This window comes from Malus sylvestris, chromosome 10 (genome assembly GCF_916048215.2).
Source record: "Malus sylvestris chromosome 10, drMalSylv7.2, whole genome shotgun sequence".
Taxonomy (NCBI): domain Eukaryota; kingdom Viridiplantae; phylum Streptophyta; class Magnoliopsida; order Rosales; family Rosaceae; genus Malus; species Malus sylvestris.
In genome coordinates, this window is record NC_062269.1 from 41,058,610 (window position 1) to 41,079,396 (window position 20,787).

At 33.9% G+C, this 20,787-nt stretch overlaps 1 protein-coding gene and 1 pseudogene across 2 annotated transcripts in view; both read right to left on the reverse strand.

The window, feature by feature from the left end:
* Positions 1–1,566: 1,566 nt before the first annotated feature.
* Positions 1,567–9,498, reverse strand: LOC126584580 (uncharacterized; annotated as a pseudogene).
* Positions 9,499–14,911: 5,413 nt separating this feature from the next.
* LOC126585181 (cysteine-rich receptor-like protein kinase 10) overlaps positions 14,912–20,787 on the reverse strand; it is a 49,009-nt gene continuing 43,133 nt past the window's right edge. Inside the window, exons 4-7 of one of the 2 annotated variants that reach the window (XM_050249579.1) lie at positions 16,013–16,223; positions 15,693–15,930; positions 15,442–15,592; positions 14,912–15,359 (exon numbers count right to left, since the gene is read on the reverse strand). In XM_050249579.1, coding sequence (XP_050105536.1) covers positions 15,030–15,359; positions 15,442–15,592; positions 15,693–15,930; positions 16,013–16,223 — 930 coding nt within the window. In that variant the 3' untranslated portion in view covers positions 14,912–15,029. The remainder of the gene's footprint in view (positions 15,360–15,441; positions 15,593–15,692; positions 15,931–16,012; positions 16,224–20,787) is intronic. The other variant, XM_050249578.1, reaches the window with a different exon arrangement.

Here is a 20,787-nt window from a genome sequence, read left to right on the forward strand (position 1 = left end):
AGATTCAAAATAGTTCCCAAGTCGAATTGCAAGAACACAGCAGTCTTCGTATCATCCCTACCTAAGAAAGTAAGTTTCAAAATATTTGTAAAAGACTAGAAAAACACAGTGAATCAATGATAACCACGCACACTCATCCAATTGAATAAATTAAACAAAAATATGTGTGGGGGAGTAGTGTGCAGCTATCATTTTTCTTCTTATTTCATGATAAATGAATCTCACCGTTTGCTGAGATATAGAACTCATCCCCCAGAATTTCTTTTAGGAATTTGTGTTGCAGCTCCCAGAAGACACCAATTGCAATATCCAGAGGACAGGTCCTGCGTGCACGGTGCACTGCCCAAATCCGTACAGCGAAGTGAAACCTGTGTTGGAAAAGAATAGTATTTAGTTTTATTCTGTTGCTTGAATTTTAGGTTAAGCCCATTGGAATTAGAGTATTGATTTCTTGCCTATTAGAATTAGGTTTAGTTGACTCTATACAGTGCTTATGTTATGCAATTGGCTGTAATGTGTGAAGAAAGTTGAGGTTCTATTTGATTATATATAGTGCTTATGTTATGCAATTGGCTGCAATGTGTGAAGAAATTTGAGATTTCACTATAAAACCAAATGCAATTGGCTGTAATGTGTGAAGAAAGTTGAGGTTCCAGTGTAAAATCAATTGATAATATGGGGAGTATAACAACACTTTTTTTCTTTTTTTTTTAACAAAGAGTATAAAAACACTCTTAAATCAAAATATTTTTACTTTGGGTTGTATTCCCCGTTTCTTTACAACAACAAAAAAATTGTTACTTTTTCAAGTTTACCAACTTTGTCACCTGATTTATATGGAGACGGCAAACTAATGAATCAAAAGATATCCCTTCAAGTACAGATGATTGCGCTTTATCATAATTGAGGAGCAACTCTATTTATGCTTAAAAATGCAGTTTTGATCTCTATCAATTCTTTTCCTTCTTAACAACTAATTATTAACTCACTACCGTTGTTTATAGTAAAAAAACAAAGAAAGATTCTTTCAAGAAAAATACAGAAGTGATGCAAGATTTGGATTGCCGAGAGGGGCGAATCCATTGTGGGACTTCCTGGAAGTGGGAGAGAGGGAGTGAGCAGAACACTTCAGACTTGGTTGGTGTCATTGACCAGCTAATTAATGGTTGGCGTCCTTGTTTTAGTAGTCACTAGTAAAAATGCCCGCGCGTTGCTACGGGAGTTGAATGCACGAATCTTAAGTACACGGATTAGACACATGCAACTTGAAAAAAAAAATTAACAAAATCATGAACAAATAAAAAGGATAGATGAGTGAAAGGTGAAAAAGTAGGTTGTTTTTGTTTTGGCAGCTTATCTTTCAAGCATATATGTTCAAAGCAACAAAGATGTAGTGTGCTTGTTTCCATAAGTTAGAGAAGGAAGATGCAGTCCACATATTTTGCCTCTACAGTTTTGGTGATAAAATACATGCTCTGCAATCTAGGCACTTGTTTAAGTAGTTACAAAAAAGAAACTCAAATGTTCAAAGGAATAAAGATGCAGCATGCCTATTTCCATTAGTTACAAAAAGAAGATGCAATCCACACATATTTTGCCCCTATAGTTAAGGTGACAAAATACATACCCTGCAGCCTAGGCACCTGTTTAAGCAGTTACGAAAAACCCAAAAAAATGTTATGTTGTTGTTTCCACAACTAAGTTTTCAGCTGCACATGTTTTAAAGGCAAAAAATTGTAGAGCAACTTTGTAGCAATTCATAACGAAGACTGTAGTCATTCATTTTTTCGGTGGGCGAACATCTTCAGTACTATAAGAAAAAACACGAATCATAGTTTAGTAAACATTGATATAACAGATGTTATGCAGGTGTGCATGTGAAAAATAAATTGTAATTTACCTATCCTTGGTTTTTTTGGCTTGAGACTTTGTTTTAAGTGCAGCTATCGGTTCTTTATCGGTAGGCTCAATCTTAGGGACAACCAGTTTGTGGAATTCTCTGGCAATTCTAGCAGAATTTGTTATCTCTGTTTGCCTGGTGCGAGTTTTTTTGCTGTGAATGAAGGTACAATTTATAAGGTCAGAGAGAATTGTGATAGGTATGCAAAAAAATGTTAAAGACTGGAGCAAAAAGATTGGCTAACGGTTTTTTATCAACAGCAGAACACATATGTACACCCAAAATAAGCAAGCATATTTATGAAGATTTATACATAAGATGATAACTAAGAGGAAAACTTAACCTGTCTGGTTTGTCTGCTTGATCAATGAACAATGCCCTCTTTGAAGTTTTGGGAGATGCAACCGATTGGGGATGGCGATCTGATTGCAGGGAAGGCATCACTGGGGCGGGAGTCGCTTCACTTATAATTTGTTTTCCTGTAGTGGCAGGAGGCGTTTGCGGGTCAATAGAGGCAGTCGCTAGGTTCAAAGGCAGCTGATCTTGAAGCAATTCATAAATGATAAAGTCCGTCTTCCGAAAATCACTGTTTTGATTGCCAAAAGATAGCAAAAATCTTTTTGTCTCTCCCTCCAATTTTTTTAGAGGTGGTGGCACGATAAAGGGATCGTCATATCCATCTTCTATTACCATAGTGTGGCAAGAAACATGAAGTATCTTTTCAGCATGCCTTCCTAACATGAGGAAGTTGTGTTGATTTGTGCTATCTTCCACTATAATATTGATTTTGATCCTAAGGAAGAGTTGGATATTTTCATGTTAGGCAGTTATCACTACCATTCTTGAAGTAAAATAGCACAGGAACCATATGTTTGCGTATTAGAAAAGTAGCCACAATGAGCACATCATTGCAGTTAAGATGCAACTTTCTCATTCATTTCTCAATAATCTAATACCTTTCTGACTAATTACCCTATCTAACCAATTAGTTGTGATCCAAATACAAAGACATTTTGTTTACAAAAACAACTTTGAACGAAAGTCCATGAGCATTCCAAAACTTTGGTCAACAAAAGACACTGCCATTCATATGTATATTAGAGGCAAAAAAAGCCAGCTTTTTAACACATGGATACCAATCTCTTTATTAAGTGCAAAGACATATGTAAAGGAAGCTTTGTCATGCATTAAATTTAAAAATGACTAAGCAGCTTAATACAACAGTTATATGTAAAAGAGGTGTAAAAGAGATTACCATGGTTCAGGTAACCTGTTTAATAAACCATGTTCATTGCACTGAAATGATCCGGAAGTTTTTTTGACAGCTTTATGGCAAAATGGTCACGACTTGTACCACCAACCTCTAGTCAAATCAAATCCAACGACAGTCGCTTTGCATGCAAAACTTGCATTCTGTTATGGAATCACACAATTTTAAATAATGAAATACATTTACTCATCGTCTTGTAAACATGAAATATAAATGAATAAAGTAGAAAGCAAGAGATAGCCAAGAAAGAAGTGCTAAAATTTATTATTAAAAAAGATGTGATTTTTCTTAATAAGTAGGTGATGAGACACTAACTTTGTGTAAAGCAGGATCAAGTAGAAGGAGCTCATCAATTGTTTTGGACTCAAAATTAGGACCAACAGCACGGTCTGCATACATTACAGCTGAGGTGCGCAAGATTTGAACAGATGATCTCAGATCCTTAAACCTGTGTCATGTATGTTTAGGTTGAAAAAGACAAATTGAAGAAATATAAACAACAAAGTTATTAAAGGAAGGTTGTCAATTTACTTTTGTTTGTATTGGGTGAGCTGCGGAATCTCTGGATTGAAAATATAAACAGTTGATCCAGTGCTTCCAAGAACAGGGTTTCCTATATATAAAACATAAGAATGAACAATTGAAGGTTTAAGCAGCTAAATAAAGGATGTTGAGGTACAACCTTGGTATTCTTTGACTTTGAGGCTTGTTACAGCAACTAAGATAGGTGGTGGAATGGATTTTATTCCATTGTCCTCAAAAGTTGTTGCAGCTTCTCCCCATAAGGTGATCCTAATTGTTTCGCCCCTGTAAGTTTAAAAAAATGTGATGTTTTATGTCATAAATATGACGTTTTATGTGCGTAATTTGAACTTAACGCATAGGAATGACCTGATATCTTGCAAGTTAAGATTCTTCTTCTTCGCAATTCTTGACTTTTGGACAGTCACGTTTTCAATCGGCTGCACAGCCGTTAAATAACCAAACACATCTGCGAACAATATTTAGCGGTGAAAATTATTGCACACCAAAGGCAATGAATAAATTATAATGATGATTTTAGATGTTAGTGCAACACGCAAAACCAAATTTGTTACCTGTAAGCTCAACATCGTTGTTGATTCTCTTATGAAGTTGATCAAGGTCAATCAAATTGAACCATTGCTTTGGGATCTCCTGGTTTGTTTTGTCAATTGGAACGAATGTGGTTCTCCTATTTAATTCAAGCGCTGCAGGATGAGGGACAACTTTGCTCGATGTCCTGTTGTGAACAACACAAACTTTAGTGATCTCGTATGCATCGCCGACTCTCAGAAGGTCCAAAAAAAATTGAATGTCTCGAGCATTCACAGTTGCGTGAACTGCATCCCCCTGTTAGAAGGAGAAAATTAAAATAATATAGATTATTAAATGTGCAGGAGAACATTTAACACATGCGGTTTAAGAAGCTAAAAAACAGTGAGGATAGCATAATTCTTGCCACAGAGGCAGCATTTAAGATAAAATACACCATAACAATAAAGATTACTTTATGAATCGAAATGATAGCAATTGAAGCAAACTTATAAATAAAGTTTGAATTATATTTTTGTGGGTAAAAAAAAAGAAACAAAACAAATTAAGAAAAAGAAGAATTGATGGACTCTACTTAGTTTTGTTTACATATGTAAAAAAAATTGTTTGAGCAGAATTAAATATAATCTCTATAGTGAAATGCAAAGAGAGCAAAAGTGTCAACAACAGAGTCTAAAATTTGTTTTTCTAAGAACAAAATTTATTGTATCACATGGCATTATATGGAGAAGATGGAATTTTGATTTCTTTTGGATTTGCATGAATGTTGTGGCCCGGTTTAAAAATTGATATCAAGGCCCATGATTGAATCCAATAGAACAATTAACCACACAAACATTAATCATGTGAAAGTGATGTATAATTCGGCAACAAATTGCATAGAGCAATTAGTTCCCAAACTTTAGAGAATGTTTGACCACAAAATTTGTTGTACCAAGAACACAGCATGCACACTTGGATACATAAAAAACGTAAGCATCTTACGATAACGAAAAAGATGAAAAATTCTCACCTGTTTATCAACAAACACATAATCAAGACTCTATGGCTGAGGATCATCTTCGATGATTTCTTACGATAACGAAAAAGATGAAAAATTCTCACCTGTTTATCAACAAACACATAATCAAGACTCTATGGCTGAGGATCATCTTCGATGATTTTGTGATCCACATCCTACAAACCCTGATTTAGAGCTTGTTTGCTGGCTGGTATGGTCTTAGAGAATGAAGCGACATTATCTCCATGAATCTAGATAGAAAAAAATTGAGAAGCAAATTAAATTGAAAACTTAATAAGCTGATTTATCAAAGTAACGGCGGAGTCATGTTTAGAAAAATAAACAAAATGACAAAATAAAAATGCAAATTTATATCTTCATGTAAATGTTTTAGAACATCTTTATGACCTATGTTTTTTGTATAACCGTAAGGCATGTCGGAATCATGAGTAATATATGGGGAAGATAATTTTTTTCAACTTTTCTTTAGTTAATCCGTCCCTTTTTTTTAATTATAAATGGTTTTCAGTTTTACATATTTTCTTACATATGCTTCAGTCCTTGAAAGGTGGCTTCTTGCTTGTTTAATACTAAAAAACAAAATTACACAAAACACATTGAATCTAAACCTTGACTGTGTCTTTCAGTTGCTACAGTACCCCTGCTCCTCCGGTTATAAAAATAACCTTATAAACAATATTAAACAACTCTATTTAAGAATCTAAAAACAGCCCAAACTAACTACACAGACAGGACATACACTCAATCATGGAGACATGCAACACAAAATCTGTAATTAGATACCAATCACAAAATGGCAAAACAAAATTCCTAATCTAACTATCCCTGTACTAACAGCCCATCCAAGCAAATACAATTGTAATGGGGTTTAGAACAAATATACCAATCATCGAATTCGAATGGTGTTTGGAACAAATACAACAACCATTCAATTGGAACGGGTTTGGTACAAATACATGCTCAATTATCTCAAGCTTTCATAAATAGAGACATACAGACATATGCACAAAATAGAAAGAAGGCAAGTTCCATTCTAAGCTCAAACGACCAAATGGATGCTTAATTATCTCAACCTTGACATAAACGGTCAGATACATATATGCAAACTAAATAGAAAGAAACTTAGTTCCAACATAAGCTCAAACGACAAAAATTGAATTATATATTTAAATTCCAAACATGAAAGCTTCACAAATATAAATAAAAAAAGGTAGATAGCTTATTAGCTTTGAATAAAAGCGATGGCGTATAATTGTATACCTCAAAACGGTATAGAACCAACTTCTTCCTCCAACGATCCAAATTTATGAAATCTGCAAACAAAGTAATATTGCTTAGTAGAAATAAATAGAGTAGATAATTTCTCTGTGCTGAATTCCCAAGTGCTATTAAACCCTCAATGATCAGAAGAGAGCAAATGGTGAAAAAGAAACTAAATAACAAAAAACAATGATGCATTTGAACACATAGAGAAGAAACTTGTTCCAAAATTATACTACCTAGCAACAGAGGAGCAAAACAATAAATAAAACAGGCTTCTAACACCCTTATCACACAAATACAGAAGCAACAAAACATGGAGAAACAACCTAGCAACAGAGGGATATTCAAAGGATGTAAAGCAGAAAAGGAACCTCAATTTGACTTGCTGAGAAGGAAACAGCAGCAAAGCATGAAGAAAACAGAAATGAGAACAGTACAACACCCTAAGTTTAAAAGACACAAACCTGACTCTAACAATGTACGAAACAATTCACTGAACAGACCTATGTTCCTAACACCTAACTAAGCAGGCTATAAACATCCATTGCAATTTTATTGAAACAAAAAAAATGTCAATCACAGTTTTAACAAAGCAAATGGGAAACAAACAACAAACAATGATTTCTCAACAGTGTTTTACATGTTGAATCAGAGTAGAAAACTGAAAACCCTCTCCTCTCCCATACTTTCCTCAGACCTCCTCTGCTCACCAACCGCATGGGGTAACCCGTTAAGCCCAAAAAACGCATAGCATGCTCTCTGCCCTCTTTCTGGCGCTGAGATCCCCACTCCTCCCTCTCCCTCTCTCTCTCGCTCTGTCTCTCTCTGTCTCTTTCTATCGTAGGCATGGTCTCCCATCCCCAAAAAGCACACTAAATGACAGGAAACGTAAACCCACCCCAATCCGTCTCAAATAAACAGGACAAAATTGCCCTTCTAACCCAACCCCAATATGTTGAGCCGAAATAGGAGTAGAGGAAGGAGCCGGTTTTTAAAGAAGTCAATCTTCAATGTTAAGGAGGTCAACATCAGATCTGCTATTGTTCTTCTTCTGATTTTTGTGGGTGACATTGCTTTCTCTAGTATTGTTTGTTTTATTTGTATTTTTTTAGTTATATTTAATTTATATTCATATTGGGAGGTATTTTTAAGGTTTAATAGAATAGATGAGTGGATAAGGTTTCTCAACTTTTAAATTGTTTTGTTATCAACGTGCAGCACTCGTGCTCACAAAGTCCTAAACTAATCTTATTAAATGAAGTAGTTGGCAGACCACTTACAAAATAATGGACTCAAGGAATAAAAAGAGAAACTGGTCCATTTCCCATTGTCCTAACCCGTCTCCCCCTAATTGTAGGAGAATTAAAATTTATTTGCTTGTGCTTTGCTGACAGCAGATTTGCTGTCCCCAAAAGTATGTTTCAATTGTGTCTCCTTGTTAATATGTTTGACACATATCTTTTAACTTAACTTAAAAGTTAATTTTGTTAATTTTATTTATTTAACATTTGAATTTAAAGGACATGTGTCAATATAATAGCAATGAGACACATTTTTGGGGACAACAAATCTGAAGCCATGCTTTGCTTGCACTTACTGAGTTATCAAAAGTGTAAAGGAAGCCCTTCAAAAATTGAACACAACGGGAAAAATTTATTTGTTGCAGTTTAATACCATCAGATTCCAAGGAAATCATATTATTTCAACAACTTGACAATTCCAAGCAATATAGCAGCTATTATCAAGATCCAAAACAAATTCTGGAAAGTATGGGGACCAAAGACTATTAGAAGTTGGAAATACATGCCAATGCAGCTGTTTGAGAACACAGTTTGGGAAACTTTGGATAGGAAATATGCTCGAAAGGAAAACCGACAATGGGTGAGTATGACTCTCAAAGCTAGTTCACGTTTAAATTACTGAATCACCATAATCGTTGTTGGTTGGTTTACTCTCATGGTCTACTTTTTATTCAAGTTCTTGTAAAGAAAATTGGTCTTTTAACATGCTCTTTTCTAAATTTTAAAAAGGATCATAATTCTGTAAATAAATTCAATTCCCAAATTGAAATTGCAGTATAAGCAAACCATAGTTGATCACATGGTTTTTTATCATAGCCATAATTAGACTAATGTAATTTATACTTAGAGACAAATGTGTTTTTTCAGATCGTATTTTCTGTCAAAATTTATAGAAATATGAAAACGATCATCAAAAATTTCAAAACCGGCATTAACCAAAATTAAAAGGAAATGAACATCATGAGTGCTTGCAAGATGAGAGAAGGGAAACAAAAAAGGAAATGGTGCATTTTAACAAAATGATGATAATATAAAATCTTAGGTATGAAAATGTCTGGATAATCAGAGGATCACAAAGAGAAGAAAAAAAGAGAAACAAAGCCAAAACCAAATGAATAACATAAGTCGATCAAACTTAACATCAAATAAAAAGTTCATAAAGTCACATTGTCTGAAATGGAAAGCACCGGAAAAGAAAATTACATTTGTTAAAACAGTGGACTTATAAAGCGGGTTTATTTTTGCTTCAGGTTAATAGAGCGGTAACTGCAGAACTCGAAGTTAACATGCACTGTGAGGCTTGTGCAAAGCAACTCAAGAAAAAGATATTCAAATTAAACCCTTTTACCAATGCAGAATGTGAAACACTTCTGCAGATTTGTTTTGGTTTTGGTGTAGTACAGCACTGCAAGTTAAAAACTGCTGAGAATTTTTTCCATGATATTTTATATTTCCCCTTCGTTGTTTGTAGTAATGCTTAATTTTGTCATAACTCCACCCTGAACCTAAAACGCAATGTGGTTCCATGAGACAAAGCATGTAATAGCATCAGAAACTTACCAGTTAACCATATAATAATCTAATGTGATCCTAAGATGATGTAGTCATGGACAAAGCATTGTAATAGTATCAGAAACTTACCAGTTGCTTCTAAGTTTTGGTCTCCCATTGTATAGGAAGATAAATTTGGCTGCTTTCTTTTCTAAGCATTGTCTTTTATAAGTGTCATTTGATTGAGGGAGATGCATATGATTTTATTTAAATCTAATCAATGGAGATGCTTCCTATAAATTTGCTTTCTACATGGCTTTAATCACCTGAAGCCGATAAAAATGTTTAATAGAGACAAAGGCATGTATTTATTGTGCTATAAATAGCCCGTAGTTTGTCATTTGGGAAAGTTTTTTTTTGGAAAATGTTTGATAAAGAAAATAACCTTACAAACAATATTAAGCAGCACTATTTAAGAATCTAAAAACAATACAAACTAACTACACAAACAGGACAGACAGCAAAACATGGAGAATTGCAACACAAAACCTATAATTAGTTCTCAATCACAAAATGGCAAAACAAAATCCCTAATCTAACTATCCCTATACTAATAGCCCAGCCAAGCAAATACAATTCTAATGGGGTTTAGAACAAATAAACCAATCATCCAATTCGAATGGCGTTTGGAACAAATACACCAACCATTCAATTGGAACGGGGTTTGTTACAAATACATGCTAAGTTGTCTCAAGCTTTGCATAAATAGAGAGATACAGACACGTGCACAAAATAAAAAGAAGCCTAGTTCCATTCTAAGGTAAAATGACCAAATGGATGATTAGTTATCTCAACCCTGACATAAATGGAGAAATATTGATACGCACACTAAATAGAAAAAAACTCAATTCCAATATAAGCTCAAACAACAAAATTGTTCATCACATTGCATCACATAATCAAACATCCCTCCATACTTAAAAGCTTGCAGTGCCAATTATTTCATTTGACTAAAAATTACATGGGTGAATAAACCCTAAGAGCTACGGTTTAGAAGTAAAAAGTTGAAATTGTTTACCTTGAGTACAGAGAGCTTCCTACAACCAATTGTCAAGACTTGTGTTTGATCTACATACATGTCAAGAAAAAAATTAAAAATTTATCAGACAAATACATAAGGAAGCAAGAATTGCAAAAACAATCCATCAACAAAGGAGCAAAACAATAAGTAAAAAAGCCTTCTAACACCCTTCTCACGCAAATACAGAAGCAATAAAGCATGGAGAAACAATCTACCAATAAAGGGATATTCAAAGGATGTAAAGCAGAACATATCATTGTAGATGCCCCAATTACTGAAGGGATTCAATTATTTTCTGAATTCACAGAACATATCATTTTTGCTTATTTTCATTTATTTATTTTTGCTCTGCAGGTAATTTGGTTCTACCCACTGTACGTATTCAGCATAATCCTGAGCAACATCTGGTACTCACAAAATTACCCCTTTATGCTTCATTGTTTTACCTGTACATTATTTACTTGATTCGGTTTTAACTACCATAGGTTAGGTACACATCTTTATCTTGCAATGCAGGATGTTAAAAGTTCTGGACGTCACTCTGATCCTTTAGTTGTTGTATCACGATTGGAGTGACAATAGTTTTTAATATACAGTAATTTGTTTGAAGTTCTGCATGTTTTGATGTGTGTACTTTCCGTTGCCTTATTCCTTTTCCATCTCTACCACGTGATTATCCAAATCTACAATTTTATTTTAACTCAAGGTACAATGACATTGTTAAGTACGGATTTTCTACAATAGGGAGGGAGATCTGCGCCAACCACATTGGATCCGGCCAGACAAAATGTACTCGTGCTCCATAAACTACAGAATCAACATGTCCCAAAGCATGCCATGGTCTATTGAAAAATGTACAGCCGTTGTCAGTCAACTATGGAGTCACAAATTAACACTGCTAGAGAGGACTATTAGAATTCCATATATATATATATAAGAACCCAAACTAAAGTTAACATGAATCTTAAAACCCAACATGTTGGGGATAATTTAATACGGTGGAATCATTAAAGCTAGTAGTTAGTCTTCATTCAAGTCTTGATTTTTCACTTTCCAGTAAATTTCTTACTTGGCAATGCAAGACGCATTTGGTTCAAGGGCAGCAGATAGACTTACATGATGCGAGATGTTGTAAGCTAAATAACAGTGGAGGGAAAATGTGTTCTTTTCTTGGATAAGACTCTTAGACCAGAAAAGCTCAACCTAAGTGGTTTCATTCTTCCCACCTGCAAACACTCTGCTCAAATTTCACAGAAATCAGGTACCCCTAATTTTATTCTTTCACATTTTCATCTTCTATTTAATCACTTGTTTTCACATGAAGATTTCATTTGATTCTTTGATAAGAAACTAAAACTCCACTGAATGAGTTCTAGTTTTACTCGAAGGGCTAGAATTACATGCACACGCATACACAAAAATGAAACAAAAATATAAGGGTCATAAGATAGAGACCTGAACTATGTACAGTATAACCAAATTTGAAAGTTCTTGCAGCAATTTACCAAAAGGAAAAAGAAAATCCAAATTCTCATATCACATACGTATTACACGAAGCGCGTCCAACAATTACACCATGAGCTCCTGCCCTTCTTGCTGCATTGACCTAAAATTAAAGGGGGAAACAATATGAAATAAAGGTCAATGGGCATCAATATAAAGGTTTTGCATTAGCTAAATCATATTAGAAACAGTAGCAAAGCATGAAGAAACACAGAAATGAGCACAGTGCAACCTCAATTTGACTTGTTGAGAAGAAAACAGCAGCAAAGCAAGAATAAACACAGAAATTAGCACATCAACTACATCTCTTTTCAAACCTAAAGGAAAACAATTCAATAAGTCCAAAGCTATGAGCATTCCTCTCACTCCTGTTTGTGGTGAGCTTAACACACACTGATGAATCAGTAACATCTTCCTTCAGCACCTATATCTGCCTTCACTGCCAAACCTATTCAATTTGATCTATTCTATGACAAACATCCTCTATAAATTGCATGATTTGATCATAAGAGCAGAAGCTATTACTCATTCACATTTACATGTTAACCCGTCTTAACCACTAAGATTACATATATTCAAACATATAATTGCATATCCAACACAAATTTAGGAATACAATCAAAGAACGTGAACACCAAACTTTGTACGTGGTTTGACTACTTGCCTGCACCTATGTCAACACTCAAAGTTCACTCTAAAGCACAATACTAAATCAGACTAAAGTTTTACCGTGCTAAAGCTGCAAACAGGGGACCTTGGAAATTAATATTGTTGTGGCATGTGAATTCCCAAGTGGTATTAAACCATCAACCATCATAAGATAGCTAATGATGAAAAAGAAACTGAAGAACAAAAAACAATGATGCATTTGAACACAGAGAAGAACCTTGTTTCAAAATTATACTACCTAGCAACAGAAGAGCAAAACAATAAATGAAACAGCCTTCTAACACTCTTATCATAAATAGAGAAGCAACAAAACATGGAGAAACAACCCAGCAACTGTGGGATATTCAAAGGATGAAAAGCAGAAAAGGAACCTGAATTCGACTTGTTGAGAAGGAAACAGCAGCAAAGCACGAAGAAAACAGAAATGAGCATAGTGCAACACCTAAGTTTAAAAGACACAAACCTGACTCTAACAGTGTACAAAACAGTGCACTAAACAGACCTATCCTCCTAACACCCAACTAAACAGGCTATAAACATCCATTACAATTTTATTGAAACAAAAAAATGTCAATCACAGTTTTAACAAAGCAAATGAGAAACAAACAATGAACAATAATTTCTGAACAGTGTTTTACTTGTTGAATCAGAGGACAAAACCGAAAACCCTCTCCTCTCCCATACCTCCCTTAGACATCCTCTGCTCACCAACCCCGTGGGGTAACCCGTTAACCCCAAAAAACACACAGCATACTCTCTGCCCTATCTCTCTCCCTGTCCATCCGTCCCTCAAAAAGTGGGAAAAAAAATCTCTAAACATCACTCCCACTCATGAAATCGAGGATCTGCAGCAATGGTGCTGAGATCCCCACTCCTTCCTCTCCCTCTCTCTCTCGCTCCGTCTGTCTCTATCCATCTCTCAGAGGAAGCATGGCCTGCCATCCCCGAAACCTGCACTGAATGACAGCAAACCCAAACCCACCCCAATTCGTCTCAAATGCACAGGACAAAATTACCCTCCTAACTTTTAATAACTACGTTCCAACCCAGCCCCAAATCCCACGGTTTTGTTGTAAATAAAGCAAAATCGAGGGGGGAGGAATTGACCTCAAAAGACAAAATCACCCTCTGAATTTTTGAGAATTACCCCCCCAACCCAGCCACATTCGGCTGGCATTATTGTAAATAAAGCAAAATCAAAACAAACGTGAATAGTGCCTACCCTCCCCCCTACTTTAGAATAGATAATAGGATCAAATTTGATTGATTGTTGACTTTAGATTGTATCAGTAGATTGAGAAAGATTTACATATATGAATATACCGTACCAAATAAAACATTAATATGTATAAACTGTTTTTCATATATCATTAAACAACTGGCACTCATACAAATGGCAATGAATAGCTAAGCTCATTTGTTCATTCATTTGATTTATGAAATCAATAAAATAGCAACAAAAAAAGCACCACTGAGAGAAAAAGGAATGAAGGTGCAAAGCACAATCCGAATGTTGGAACGTGCAATGTTTGGTAACAACACACTGAAGAAAATTCAATAGAGAGAGAGAGAGAGAGAGAGAGAGAGAGAGAGAGATAGAGACCCTTTGATTTTTTTGGACAAAGAGGAAAGAACTTTTTTCCGATCACAGGCATTGAAGCTTGAGCCTTGTCAATCACGTTATGTGGAAAAAAGCTTCTTTGGTTTTCTTGAGATCATGTGGCGAGTCCACCAAGGGCCAAAAGGTGGTCAGTTGACCCCGTGAAGGCCAAAAAAATAGTTGAGATCAACTACGGTGACATTATTGACGAAATAATTGAATGAACTCCTTGAAGTTGATGTTTCTGCATACTAAGCACGCAAGTTTTTCTTTACTTTTAAAACAATATAGTTTTGAACCTGGTCTTTAGTTCTCATTTTTCTTCAAATATTTAAAAAAAAATTTTAACGAAATATTTTCAGTACTATTTATTTTTAACATTAATGATATTTTTACTCTAAATAGTCATTCCTAATACTATTTACTTACAATACATTTTTGTCCTTTTGATTAAAACTTAAAATTTTCAAACTCTTGTAATTAGTTTTTCTTATTTTAAAAGAAAAAACGATAACAATAAACCAAACGCACACCCGATTACTCCCTCACAACCCAACCCCAACCCCAACCCAGCCACCACATGCGGCCATTTTGCCACCGAGCCACTACTCTCTCCTCTCTCATATTTTCATTCCTCAAATATCAAGTAACATTTAAATTATAATCCCAAATATTTTGGTTTATGAATAATTGAATATTGAGGTTTAAAAAAATCAAACGCTTTAACCAACTCATTAATTATGAATCCTAAATCCGCCGCTACTCACATGTATATATAAAATTCTAATCCATAGATTGCGAAGCACTAGGTTGATAAATATATATTACAATAGATCTAACGCCTTGTTAATGCACACTATCTAGGGTATACTTCAGTGATAGATCCTTCATAAACGGACAGAGATGACTTGCTGATAGATTGATCGGACTCCAGCGTTATCTTTGGCATGTTCCCCACTGCTCTGCTTTGGAGAAAAAATTCCGGTTGTTTAGGTAATGGCAGACTGACAGAGTAGCTATTGAGCGTGAGAACTACCGATTGCAGTGTAGGCCTGTCAGCTGGATCTTCCTGAACACAAAGTAAGCCGATGTGGATGCATCTGATTACTTCAGTCCTTGAATAAGAGTCTCTCAGACACTGATCCAACAATTCCAAAGATGTCCCGTCTCTCCATAACTTCCAAGCCTGCATAAAACTCAAAAGTTTAAATCATGATGCTATGTCAATGCAGGAGAACAGAACACTGCACTTTTCATTATAAGCTTACATGGCTTGCGAGGTCCTCAGTTGCATCGGTCTGAAAGAAGTTACTGTTCTTCTTGCCACTGATAATTTCTAGCACTAAAACACCAAAACTATACAGATCGGATATCACAGAAAATTGCCCGTGCATTGCGTACTCGGGAGACATACAACCACTACAAGTTGAGATGGGAAAATTTGACAAATTCATTAGTAAAGATAATGCAAAGAAGAGGTGGTCATGTAAAAAGAAAAGAAGAAAAGGGAGAAACTTACTATGTTTCGACAATTCTATTTGTGTTTGCTTGAGTTTGATCAACCCCAAAGATCCTGGCCATGCCAAAATCAGATATTTTTTTATGCATGTCCCCATCTAACAATATATTGCTAGCTTTGAGATCACGATGTATAATTCTAAGTTGGGAATCTTCATGCAGGTACATGATTCCTCGATCAATTCCTGAAATAATCTTGTAACGTCTTGACCAATCCAATTGCCCCTGTTTCTCAGGGTCTGCAAATCATCAAAATCAAGTTATCATCGACGAACTGCTATTGCAATAGGGAAAGACTATCAGATGTTTGAGTGTACAAACCAAATAGGAAACAGTCAAGGCTTTTGTTGGCCACATATTCATAAACAAGAATCTTTTCTTCGCCTTCCAAGCAAAATCCCAATAGCCTCACCAAATTTCGGTGTTGAAGCTTGGCTACCAATACCATCTCGTTCTTAAACTCTTCTGTGCCTTGGCCAGAGTTCCTTGATAGCCTCTTCACAGCTACTTCTTGACCGTTTGAAAGTGTACCCTGCGAGAAAACTTCAAACAATGGAATGTCCACTCATGGCATTCACGGACGGCTTACGAGGCTCCAAAATTATTCAGATTTTGCATGCATAAAAGTTGGAACTTTGTAGACCTGAAGGAGCACTCCTGTCATATCCTAATTAACATACCTTGTAAACTTGACCGAAACCACCTTCGCCTAACTTGTGATCATCGGAGAAATTGCTCGTAGCTGCTTGGATGATAGCAAAATGAAATTGCAAAGACTCGACAGTAGACTTGGCATTCGTGTCGTGTTTTCCGTGTTCGTGTCGTTTTCGTGTCATACCCGATATCTTAACGGGTCGTGTCGTGTAACACCCGTTAAAATAAACGGGTAAAATGACCCGACCCGAAATCGACCCGATAATATTAACAGGTAATATGACCCGACCCGTTACCCGTTAAGGAAAATATATTTTAAACCAATAAATAATCAAATGAAAAACATAATACTAAATAAGTATATACATTTCATATTATCACATCCAAAACATAAAAACGCAATTTTGTTTTAAGTATATTTTCGCTTACCTAAAGTCTTTAATAGTTTTTTAATTAATGTAGAAGTGTAAAAAAATATAGAAAAAATATATAAACACTCGTAATGATAAGCTTTTTTCAACGATCCAACCGTCAAACTTATTTGTACACATTCCAAGATTGCATACGTAAAAAATTGTAAAAAAACAAACATTCAGAGATTACGTAACGGAACAAAAGTTATCGACGGTTATAAACAAAAAATCACAATTTAACGGTTATTTTTGCTCTGATTTTGATGATTTTTTTACAGATACACTCCTCGACCCTATAAGAATGTAATGAATAAATTTGATCTTTAATTTAAAGTATTTACACTAGTAGATACCACAAAAACTTATTTTATACTTAATAGAAGTATAATATTAACTCTAAGTGTTTGTTTAATCTACTGTTTTGACGCAATATGCATTCTACGAAACTTTTTTCAACGATCCAACCGTCAAACTTATTTGTACACAGTCTGAGATCGCATACATAAAAAATCGTAAAAAAACAAACATTCAGATATTACGTAACGGAACAAAAGTTTTCGACAGTTATAAACGAAAAATCACAATTTAACGGTTATTTTAGCTTCGATTTTGATGATTTTTTACAGATACACTCCTCGACCCTATAAAAATGTAATGAATAAATTTGATCTTTAATTTAAAGTATTTACACTAGTAGATACCACAAAACTTATTTTATACTTAATAGAAGTATAATATTAACTCTAAGTGTTTGTTTAATCTACTGTTTTGACGCAATATGCATTCTACGAAACTTTTTTTAACGATCCAACCGTCAAACATATTTGTACACATTCCAAGATTTCATACGTAAAAAATCGTAAAAAACAAACATTCAGAGATTACGTAACGGAACAAAAGTTATTGACGGTTATAAACAAAAAATCACAATTTAACGGTTCTTTTAGCTCCGATTTTGATGATTTTTTTACAGATATACTCCTTGACCCTATAAGAATGTAATGAATAAATTTGATCTTTAATTTAAAGTATTTACAGTAGTGGATACCACAAAACTTATTTTATACTTAATAGAAGTATAATATTAACTCTAAGTGTTTGTTTAATCTATTGTTTTGACACAATATGCATTCTACGAAACGTTTTTTAACGATCCAACCGTCAAACATATTTGTACACATTCCAAGATTTCATACATAAAAAATCGTAAAAAAAAAAAACATTCAAAGATTACGTAATGGAACAAAAGTTATCGACGGTTATAAACAAAAAATCACAATTTAACGGTTCTTTTAGCTCTGATTTTGATGATTTTTTACAGATAGATTCCTCGACCCTATAAGAATGTAATGAATAAATTTGATCTTTAATTTAAAGTATTTACACTAGTGGATACCACAAAAACTTATTTTATACTTAATAGAAGTATAATATTAACTCTAAGTGTTTGTTTAATCTACCGTTTTGACGCAAAATGCATTCTACGAAACTTTTTTCAACGATCCAACCATCAAAATTATTTGTACACATTCCAAGATTGCATACGTAAAAAATCATAAAAAATAAAGATTAAGAGATTACGTAACGGAACAAAAGTTTTCGACGGTTATAAACGAAAAATCACAATTTAACGGTTATTTTAGCTCCGATTTTGATGATTTTTTACAGATACACTCCTCGACCCTATAAGAATGTAATGAATAAATTTGATCTTTAATTTAAAGTATTGACACTAGTGGATACCACAAAAACTTATTTTATACTTGATAGAAGTATAATATTAACTCTAAGTGTTTGTTTAATCTACTGTTTTGACGCAATATGCATTCTACGAAACTTTTTTCAACGATCCAACTGTCAAACTTATTTGTACACATTCCGAGATCGCATACGTAAAAAATCGTAAAAAACAAACATTCAGAGGTTACGTAACGGAACAAAAGTTTTCGACGGTTATAAACGAAAAATCACAATTTAACGGTTATTTTAGCTCCAATTTTAATGATTTTTTACAGATACACTCCTCGACCATATAAGAATGTAATGAATAAATTTGATCTTTAATTTAAAGTATTTACACTAGTGGATACCACAAATCTTTTTTTATACTTAATAGAAGTATAATATTAACTTTAAGTGTTTGTTTAATCTACTATTTTGACACAATATGCATTCTACGAAACTTTTTTTAACGATCCAACCGTCAAACTTATTTGTACACATTCCAAGATTGCATACGTAAAAAATCGTAAAAAAAAAAACATTCAGAGATTACGTTACGGAACCAAAGTTATCAAAGGTTATAAATGAAAAATCACAATTTAACGGTTATTTTAGCTCCGATTTTGATGATTTTTTACAAATACACTCCTCGACCCTATAAGAATGTAATAAATAAATTTGATCTTTAATTTAAAGTATTTACACTAGTGGATACCACAAAAACTTATTTTATACTTAATAGAAGTATAATATTAACTCTAAGTGTTTGTTTAATCTACCGTTTTGATGCAATATGCATTCTACGAAACTTTTTTCAACGATCCAACCGTCAAACTTATTTGTACACATCCCGAGATTGCAAACGTAAAAAATCGTAAAAAACAAACATTCAGAGATTACGTAACGGAACAAAAGTTTTCGACGGTTATAAACGAAAAATCACAATTTAACGGTTATTTTAGCTCCGATTTTGATGATTTTGTACATATACACTCCTCGACCCTATAAAAATGTAATGAATAAATTTGATCTTTAATTTAAAGTATTTACATTTTTTATATATGAGTGATTGTATATATATATTTTTACATTTTTTACACTTCTACAATAATTATTATTAATTTTATTAATTTTTCCCTCAAATAAAAAACATTATTCATGAGGGTTTGAAGGATTTTAAGAATCTAAACGATAATATAAGTGTAACAATTATCTATTTGTGGAGGAATAATGATAAATCACGAGTGTTTATATATTTTTTCACATTTTTCATACTTGTATGTATGTATTCTTAGTTCTTGCATATACAAATACTATACTAGTATATTTTAATTTTGGACAAGAATATGTTATGTAAAATTTATCCTAGTAATGATAATAAGGAACTCTCATAATAAAAATAAATAATGACTAAAACTTTTCTTTATTTTTTTATAATTTATATAGAACAATAATACAAAACTATATATTTAATATATAATATATTGTATATATTAATATGACTATTGTATTTTATAATAAATCTTTTAGTAATTAAACTTTAAAATTATTAAAATAATTTTTTTCTTAACGGGTCGAAATGGGTTACCCACGTGTTACCCGCGTGTATACCTGTTAAGAACCCGTTAACGGGTCACCCGATAGTGACCCGATAAGTTATCGTGTTGACCCGAAACCCGTTATTTTCGTGTCGTTTTCGTGTCGTGTCAAAAACTGCCAAGTCTACTCGACAGTAGTAATGTCATTCTCACCTGCAGAACCAACCAAACCATAGAAGCACAATGTTTATAGACGAGGAATAAATGAAAGGAGAATCAACGAGAATCAACGAGAATCAACAAGAATAAACAAGAGGAGGATCGCAGAAGGATATATTTGTTTACCGCTTGGTGCGTCTGCTGCTGCTTGATTGTACTTCTTTCTTGCTCTCCTAGTTATGCAGCAGTAACCCACAACGAAAAGTAGCACAGATACAGATATTGGGACAGCAATGTCAACAATTTTACTAGTTGGGGTTTTGCTTTTTCCTGCAAAATAAACAAAAAATATTGAGAAATGGGTAAAATCATCAGTCACCGCAAACCATTAAAACACATTTGTCGTTTAAGTACTACATCTACACTCGAAAATAAGAGTCTAATAAACAAACATCCATACACTACAAGTCTATTACAAAATATTAAATGTGCAAGGATATGCAAAATGAAAGAGTTTTTGTTTTCAAGGTTGTGAAGCCTTTCTCAAAAGTTTAAAGTTTGCTAATGGAACTCAAAGCTTGCATGTTATTCCTTTTACAAAATCCTCAAT